This window comes from Elephas maximus, chromosome 21, assembly GCF_024166365.1.
Source record: "Elephas maximus indicus isolate mEleMax1 chromosome 21, mEleMax1 primary haplotype, whole genome shotgun sequence".
In the NCBI taxonomy this organism is placed as follows: Eukaryota; Metazoa; Chordata; class Mammalia; order Proboscidea; family Elephantidae; genus Elephas; species Elephas maximus.
Window position 1 is genome coordinate 23,582,026 of NC_064839.1, and position 9,155 is coordinate 23,591,180.

Below are 9,155 nucleotides of genomic sequence, written 5' to 3' on the forward strand. Positions count from 1 at the left end.
TCCCTGACACCTTGGCAGGTAAGCAGGTAGGCTGGGGCAGCCACCACCTGCAGCCCTCATGAAGAACCACCCTGTGACTAGACTGCTCAACTGTTGTCCACCCTCCTCCTGCCTGCTCTTCCCAACCCCCAGCCAGCAGCAGCTGGCTGGGCCGTGTGCAGGGCGTCTGGCCCCAGGGAAGGGTGAGGTGGGCCGAAGTCTACACCTACCTACGCAGCTATAAATAGGGAGCCTGCGAAGTCTACATCTACCCACTTAGCCTGCTTTCCCCTGCCAAGACAGCTCCTGAACTTCTAGGACTGCCTGGACCATGGACCCCGGGGAATGCACCTGCATGTCTGGTGAGTGAGGATGCCCACCCTGGGGCTCTTAGAGGGAGCCCTCAGGGCTCAGGCAGCTCTGAGCTGCCAGTGGGGCTTGCAACCTCCAGGGCAGCTGCCATTCTTGGTTGAGGCCCACCTGATTTGCTGGAATTGGTAGCTTGGCTCAGGGCATGGTTTAGCAGGGGCCCTGAAAGCTTTGGTCCTTCCAGCCAGGGACAGATTACCCAATAAGCAAGGTAAGCACAGGCTTAGGGCATCAACAAAACAAGCACTGGGTGTCCAAAGCAAAGACCCACAGATGCCAAGCAGACAGGACACAAGGAAAATTAAGCACCACTGTAGACAGGAACTGGCAGGGCACTAAGTGAAAATGATACCAGCTCCAGTGAGTGAGAATGTGCTGGCTGGAAATAAAGTTCCAGAAGGGTTGTTGTGCAAGGTTGTTTAAACTAAGAGGCCCCTACCACTTCAACATCTCCGTTGACATCTGTCTCCTATGGTCCCCTCCCGTGTAATTGAAACTCCTTATCTTGTCTGGTCTCTTGGGAGTATACTATTTCTTTCTTATAAACAAGAGATGGGGGTGGGCTGTCGAGTCTAACTCTTGCTGAAAAAAAAAAAAAAAAACTCTTGCTACATTCACCCAATACGTAACTGGATCCAACATGAGCGGTTACTGGACATGGACAGATTATATCAATAGGTAACAAGTCTCTGATCCATTTTGAGAGAACAAAAATGTGTTTCTGTTTTGCAACAGTGAATGTGTTTTTAAAGTCATCTTCCAAGAAAACAACAAACGGCATTTATCAGAACATTACATTTATATTTTATCAGGATACTTACATGTACATATATAACTCACTCACAATGCATGAGTAAGCAGAGGAGGGGATGCCACTGATTATCAGTACTTAGGACCCTGACACGCTTTAATCCAGCCCTGCTTCCAGCCAGAGGCCTCCAAGATGCCCGGTGGCAGGGGCAGCCACCCGGGCAGGAGAAGAGCTCTAGCTCAGGGCCTGGCAGCCTGGTTTTGGTCCCAGTGCTTCCACCCACTCAGTGGCCTCAGTTACCTCATCTGTAAACTGGGCTTACGCATCCCGCAGCCTGCCCACCTCCCAGGGTTTCTGCGAAGGGCTGAAATCATACAGCATGCACACGTCAGAGGAGTTGTTAGAAGCTTGTCTCCTGAGTCTCTAAAACCTAATTCCTTGGAACCGTGTGGGCCAAGAGGAGAGAAGTTGTGTTCAAAGCCATCCTGGGTTATCACGACCTTGGCAAATGATATCAAGATGTCTCAAAAGCCTACCTGGACCTTAACAGGACAGGTCTGTACCAACACTTGCAGAAGAGGTTGAAGCTTCCACCATTTTGAAACTCAGAATGACAGATAGATGATGAAAAACATAGATAGTTGTTATGATATGAAAATAAGGTGTGGCTCTCCCTTTCAGCTTGCCATGCCCCTTGCCCTTGCTCCTACCCATTCAGGGATTCCATATTGCTTCATGCCTTGTGGAAACAGAGAATAGAATAGCTTCACCATCCCCAAGGGAACCTTGGACTTGGTAGAGTTGGTTGTAGTAGTTCTCAAACCTGACTGTGCATCAGAACCATCTGGGGACCTTTTTAAAAATGCAGGTTCCTCCTTTTCTCTACCCAGACATGAATCAGAATATCTCAAGGGTCGGGCCCAGGAATCTGCCTTTTAACAAGTCTCTCAGGTGGGGCTGATATAGCCTCCCCGATCCCACCCATGCCATATGACTGGGAACCATTGGGGGGCCCTCAACACGGGGGTGATGTTCAGCAGGATCGTCACCCTCTTGTCCAGCCCCTCCCCAGGAACAGCCCAGTCACCCTGCCACTGTGACAAGTCTGCAGCCTGACATGTGTCTCCCTCACCTCTGTGCTCACGTATATGGCTCTGTCTTGTCTCCTAGGAGGATTCTGCATCTGTGGGGACAACTGCAAATGCACAACTTGTAACTGTACGACGTGTCAAAAAAGTGAGTATGGGGACACCGTGGCCAGGAGCTAGATAGGTCCTTTCCCCAAGTCTCAAGTCTCCAACCACGGTGGAGCTGAGGGCTTTCTGGATGGCTGTTATCCATTTGGAAACCCCTGGTGGCGTAGTGGTTAAGAGTTTGTCTGCTAACCAAAAGGTCTGCAGTTCGAATCCACCAGGCGCTCCTCAGAAACCCTACAGGGCAGTTCTACTCTGTCCTATAGAGTCACTACGAGTCAGAATCAACTTGACAGCAACAGGTTTCATGCTTAACTACCAACCTAAAGTTGGTAGTTTGAATCCACCAGTGGCACTTCAAAGGAAAAGTTTCTGAAAAGAGTACAGCCAAGAAAACCCTATGGATCAGTTCTATTCTGTAACACATGGAGTTGCCATGAGTCACAATGGACTCGGCGGCAATGGGTTTGGTTTTTGGTTTTATTACCCATTTAAGAGGGATTTGAAATGGGAGCAGAGCAGAGAGCTGGAACAGGGCTCCCCAGAGCTGCAGCCCCCCAGAGATGAGGGCCTTCATGGGATTTGGGATGGGAAGAGGACTGAGGGGAGGTTCTATCCACCAGTGGGGTGAAAGGGATAGAGCCTTGGCCTGGAGTTACAGCCCTGGGTTTTAGTCTTGGTTCTGCCACTGCCAGATGACTGGGCAAATCCTTTCTCCTGCGGATGGGCTGTAGATGACCCTGAAATCCTTCCAACTGTAATATCCCACAACTTCCTGTCCCAGGTTTCTTCTGCCAGTATGGACTGAGGCCACATGGGCACACCCTTTTTTCCCACTTCCCCAAAGTGGTGGGAAGGGCAGGAGTAAGATGAGGGTGTTGACCCAAAGCTGATCTATCTCCTGACCCCTTCAGGCTGCTGTCCCTGCTGCCCCCCAGGCTGTGCCAAGTGTGCCCAGGGCTGCGTCTGCAAAGGAGGCTCAGACAAGTGCAGCTGCTGCCCCTGAAAGACATCCGTCGTGCGCGGGGAGAGGCCCAGGAAGCATCGGTGCAGTACATGAGTCGAGAAGTTGGAATGATTGTACAATAGGTTGTGCTTTTTTATATATTTGCCCAAATGTGGTGTTGGTGACATTCATGTCAAGTGCTTGGAGCAATAAAGTTTCCACTTGTAGTTGTCTGGTGGCTCACAGCACTGTTTTACACTAACCTAGGTGGCACAAATGCTCGACTACTAACATAAGGTTGGTAGTTCGAACCCACCTAGTGACACCACAGGATAAAGCCTGGCAATCTACTTCCATTTAGATTACAGCGAATAAAACTCTATGGGGCAGTTCTACGCTGTAACACATGGGATCACCATGAGTCAGAACCGACTCAACAGCAATGTGTTTGTTTGTTTTTTTAAAGTAGAATACTTGAGGTGCCTGCCTGCACCCCTTCTGCAGATGGCTGCTTACTGCAAGACCCTGCAGCTCTGCCTGAGGTGTCTCCTGCCTCAGAAGCAGGCTTGACTCACACACAGGGCAGGGTGGGGTACCGCGGAGTTCACCACCGTGGGAGCAGCCCCTTAACCAATGGCAGACGGGAGTCAGTGGGTAAATACAACCAGCATCTTCACCCCCTCAAGTAGGATGTCTCAGTCTCCCAGGGCTGCTATAACAAAATACCACAGGTGGGTGGCACTAAAGAACAGAAGTTTATTTTCTCACAGTTACGAAGGCTGGAGGTCCAAATCAGGGTCGCAGCCATGTCGATTCCTTCTGGGGGCTCAGAGAGGAACTCTTCCATGCCTGTCTCCTAGCTTCCGGTGGCTGCCGGCAATCCTCAGTGTTCCCCCGCTGACAGTAGATGTATCTTCACGTGCATCTTCCCTGTGTGTGTGACCCTCTCTCCATGTCTATTCTCCCCTTTTATAAGACACCACTCAGAAGCGATTGGGGCTAGGATCCACCCTACTCAGGTACGACTTAACTGATAGCATCTGCAAAGAAAAACCCTATTTCCCCAAACAAGGCCATATTCACAAGTGCAGGGTTTAAGACTTCAACATGTTTTTTGGGTAGGGGGGACATAATTCAATCCACAACGTGGGACAACTCTGAGACTCGTTCCACACTGCCTTCCAGAAGCCCCTAGCAGCACCGAACTCCAATAGTCTGCAGTGGTGACCTGCTCATTAATGAACCCCATATCGGCCTCTTTCCTTCCTTGCCTCAGTTCCCCATTCCTCTACGAGTGCTTCCTGGGATCCTCACCCAAAGAAGCTACTTGCACAGGATCTGCTTTGGGGACAGCGCAGTCTAAACCAGGGCCCCTGGCATAGCCATTGGCCCAGAATGCCTCCTGTGCAGATGCAACTGAAAAGCTGGCGGTTTGAACCCACCCAGAGGCACCCTGGACTGCTTCCAAAATGTCACAGCCTTGGAAACCCCATGGAGCACAGCTCTACTCTGCCACATGGGTCACCATGGGTTGGAATCCACTTGAAAGCAACAAGAAAAAAGTGGACTTTAGCACTTAATCAGTCATGAACAGCCCTGGGAATAGGCCTCAACCAACGGCTGAAAAACTGGTGGGTAAATACCCCTGCATCCTCACCCCTCAAGTAAGATGTCTTAGTTTCCCAGAGCCGCCATAACTAAATACTACAAGACAGAGAGGTCTGAGCGCATCTACAGAAAATCCAGTGCCGAGAAACTGAGAGCATTAGCTGCCCCTGGTTTGGTTTATTTGGGCCAGTCTTTGGGACTGGGTGACTGGTTAGACATAGACTTGGAGAAGCTGGTACTGTTCGTTGAAGTTCTCACATGTCACAGAAGTCAATTTAAAGAGAAAATGAGATCTTCGTCATTTTCCCCAGATTGCTGACATATGTACCAGAACTCGCAAATACGCCAGCACAGTTCTGATTGGTTGATGATCGTAACAGCCACCATTCTGCCGCACTTATTACACACCAGCCACCATGCTAAGCATTTTATATACACACTCCCATGTAATCCCCACCTTAGCCCTGGGTGGGTCCCGTGCAGGAATCTTTGATTTTGAAAACATTGATTTTCAATAGGTGCGTGTACGCAATGCACAAAACATTAAAGACAAGAAGAATGTAAATCTCCCTCCCACCTTCATGCCCCAGTCCTGCCTTCCAAAGGCGACCACCTGTGTAACCTTCAGGGATATTTCATTCCCCAGGGACATGCATCCCTAGTCTTCCCTCCCCAGGGAAGACCGCTTCAACCACTCACTTGTGTAACCTTCAGGGATATTCCATGCCTGTCTGGTGGTGTAGTGGTCAGAGCTGCTAACCAAAGGGTCTGCAGTTCCAATCCACCAGGCGCTCCTTGGAAACTCTATGGCGCAGTTCTCCTCTGTCCTATAGGGTCACTATGAGTCGGAATGAACTCGACGGCACTGGGTTTGGTTTGGTTTTGGTTTGGCCTGAGCGAGCATGAATGACACATAGCATATACTGTATACCCTGGGAACGTTGGTAATTGCTTCCCCTTATATATTAAACCCCTCACAAGTCCTTCTTCTTTTCACTTAAAAGGGAAGATAAAAGCAGAAGGAAAATTAAAAGGAGATAGACCAATAAACAATAAGGTGACAAAAAGGAAAAAATGGATTAAAGAAAATATGGAAGACAAAGAAAATTTTGCACTAACCTCTCAGCCACAGGTGGTGGCTGTTGTTAGTTTGCCATGGAGTCAGTGCCAACTCATGGTGACCCCATGTGTGCAGAATAGAACTGCTCCATAGGGTTTTTAAAGCTGTGACCTTTTGAAAGCAGATCAACAGGCCTTTCTTCCAAGACACCTCTGGGTAGGTTTGAACTGCCAACCTTCGGGTTAGTAGTCAAGCACTTAACTGTTTGCACCACCCAGGGATGCTTAGCCATGGTAGAGCTGCTGACGGCAACTGGGTCTTTGGGCCTTTTTCTGGCCTTCTGTGCGTAACGCTGTGCCTGGCGACCTGCAGAGCAGAGGGCCATAAACACCTGTAAGACTTTGCTGATGACAGTGAACCTTCCGTTCCCTAAAAACGTGCATACCAACACCCTCACAGAATCTTACATATGCTTTTAGGGAATCTGTGGGCCCAGCTAAAGCCATCTCTGAATTCCCAGGAGAGCTCCGTTAAGAATCCATGGCCCATGGCATCCATTATTGAAGGTATAAAGTAGTCTGATGATAGCACTCACTATTATTGAGCACTTACTACCTGCCAGGCACTGGGCCAAACATTTTACACGTGTCATTTTCATTTATCTCAATATGAGCCCATGAGGTCAGTACTATTATTACCCCATCTTGCAGATGAGTGACTGGGGCACACAGAGGTTAAGTGACTTGTCCAAGGCTACACAGCTAGTTTCCAGAATTGAGATTTGAACCCAGGCCTGACAGACTCCAAAGTCCTGTGCTTGAGAGCAAGTGGAGGTGTAGAAACAAATTCCTAAGCAGATGAGACGGAAGTCCCCAAGGAGTGGTGTCCGGAAGTGAGAGATGCTCCTCTGCAGCCTGCCTCTCACCCTCACCATTGCCCTCAACAGAGCTGAGGCCAAACCCAAGCACCGGAATGCACCAGGGAGAAGCCTGAACAGAGGGCCTGTCAGAGACTTGGAGCAGCCTTCTCCTCCAGGGCCAACATCAAGGTGACCGTCAGACAAAAGAATGAATGACAATGGTGTCTCCTCCCATCCCAGATCACAGCGCAGCTGCTGGGCTCCCGTGGGGCTGCGCTCCATCAGCCAAACGAGGAGCAGGATTCACGGTGTGGTCCTGGTGCTGGGCACTTTCAATAGCCACACTGTCATCATTATCACCATTTAGAAACCAGCTGGGGTTTCGCTGGGAAGGTCTGCACCTCCTTCCCTGAGTTGTCCTTTAGTTGTGGCATCATAGTGTGATGGAAAGGCTTGGTTTTTGGAGTCAAACACTTCCAATTCCACTCCTCACTGGCTGTGTGACCTTGACCAAGTCACCTAACCTCTCTGAGTCTCAGTTTCCTCAACTGTGAAATGTGCCTTTCTCACATGGTTATAGGGGGAAATCATAGCACAGTGTCTGTCCATGTAGTAGGTGCTTCATAAATAGTGATTTAGTAGGGCCAGTAGCCCTGGTGGCACAGTGGTTAAGAGCTCAGCTGCAAATCAAAAGGTTGGCAGTTCGAATCCACCAACCACTCCTTGGAAACCCTATGAGGCAGTTCTACTCTGTCCTATAGGGTCGCTATGAGTCAGAATCGACTTGACGACAATGGGTTTTTGGTTTTTTAGTAGGGCTGCAGCCTATCTGTGTCTTCTGTTTACTAATCTCTGAGAAAGAACCACCGAGTTGTTCTCTGTAATTGCAGAGTTCTTGGGCACCTTGGGAGGGACACCATGCTGGCAAATTATACCTTCCAGGGTGCAGAGCAGTCTTTCATGTGTCCAGCAAGCAAGCTGGCCCCTCTCCGGGAAACCTCAGGCCTGAGTATCCACAGGGATGCCGATCCATCTCAAACAGGGATGCTGTCCCATCTCAACTAAATGCCTTTAGAAAAGCTTCACTTGAACAATTTCATTTATTCTTATCACAACCTTGAAAGGGGGGATCAGCCCTTAGAGTCTCAATTCAGCAACAACAGCAGCGATAACTAATATTTATTGAGCATATCATATGAGCTAAACACTTAACAGGTGCTCAGCACTGTGCTAAGCGATATAAACATTATCTCATGTATCTTGCACAATTGGGACCGTTTTAGAGACAGACAACCAGGGTCCTGCTGCAGGCCCTCTGTCTTAGAGGATCTGTCTCTGGTCCTCCTTCCCACAGATAAAGAGTCTGAGGGTCCAAGAGGCTGTGCCTACCTGGAACTCAAAACTTTTCACACTTCACCCCCATCTAGATAATATTTTGGGTACCCAGCACCCAGGTTTTCCTGAGGGTGAACCATGCCACCAGTGTGTGCACTCCTGGGCCTAAGGATGGCCAAGGACAGCTGTATTAAGAGTTGGAAGGATGTGTGGATAGAGATTGTACAAGTGAGCTTTGATGTTCACCCAAAGTAGAGCATGGGTGGGAAGAGAAGGGAATGAACTGCAGGCTAGTCCTCCAACTTTGCTTTTACCCATTCCTGCAAATGTTAGGGGCAGGCCTACACTAACAACCTGCAGGACTGCACCATTATAACCCCCACTTTACAGATGAAGAAGTTGAAGCTCAGGGAGATTCAATGGCTTGCTCAAAGTCATACAGCTGGCAAGGGGCAGAACTGGGGCCTGAACTCAGGTCTGCCTGACTCAAAGGCTATGCTCTTGCCTCCGCTATACAGATGTGGCAGAGTGAAGGCTTCAGGCAGTACTGCCCTTAGAATCTTCCCTGGGCTGTGCTTTAAAGAGCTCACATATCACAAACACACAAAACACAAATTTATTAGAGAGTACATGGAGGCACCTGTCGATCGGATCTGGTGTTTGGTTAGCATAGTACGACAATGCTAAACATCTGCTGTCATTACCAACTCCGTTAGGTCCCAGGGAAACACTTCTCCATCTCTTGCCCTATGTCCTCAAAACCAAAAGTGACTGGATCTGAACGGCAAGAGGGATTATGGATTGTCCCCATGTCAGAGATGACACTGCTTCAAAGTGCACAGAAGGATTTGAGTGGTAGAAAAAAAGGAAAACAAGAGAAATAAGCTAACCAACTCATCAAAACCTTCTTCTCAAAAATGCATGAATGCAGTAGATGTCTCATGTAGCGGAGTATCATTTCCCTTTAATATGACACATCCATTTCCTTTATGTTCTTCATGTTCTGAATTGTTTTTCCAGAAGTATTCATGAGTTAATGCTATTTGCAGAAGTTG

At 48.9% G+C, this 9,155-nt stretch overlaps 1 protein-coding gene across 1 annotated transcript; it reads left to right on the forward strand.

Moving 5' to 3' along the window:
• The first annotated feature begins 310 nt into the window (after window positions 1–310).
• LOC126065011 (metallothionein-4) lies at window positions 311–3,298 on the forward strand. The gene is made up of 3 exons (XM_049864634.1): window positions 311–341; window positions 2,270–2,335; window positions 3,207–3,298. The coding sequence occupies exons 1-3, from the start codon at window positions 311–313 to the stop codon at window positions 3,296–3,298; spliced, it is 189 nt and encodes a 62-aa protein (XP_049720591.1).
• The last annotated feature ends 5,857 nt before the right edge of the window (window positions 3,299–9,155 follow it).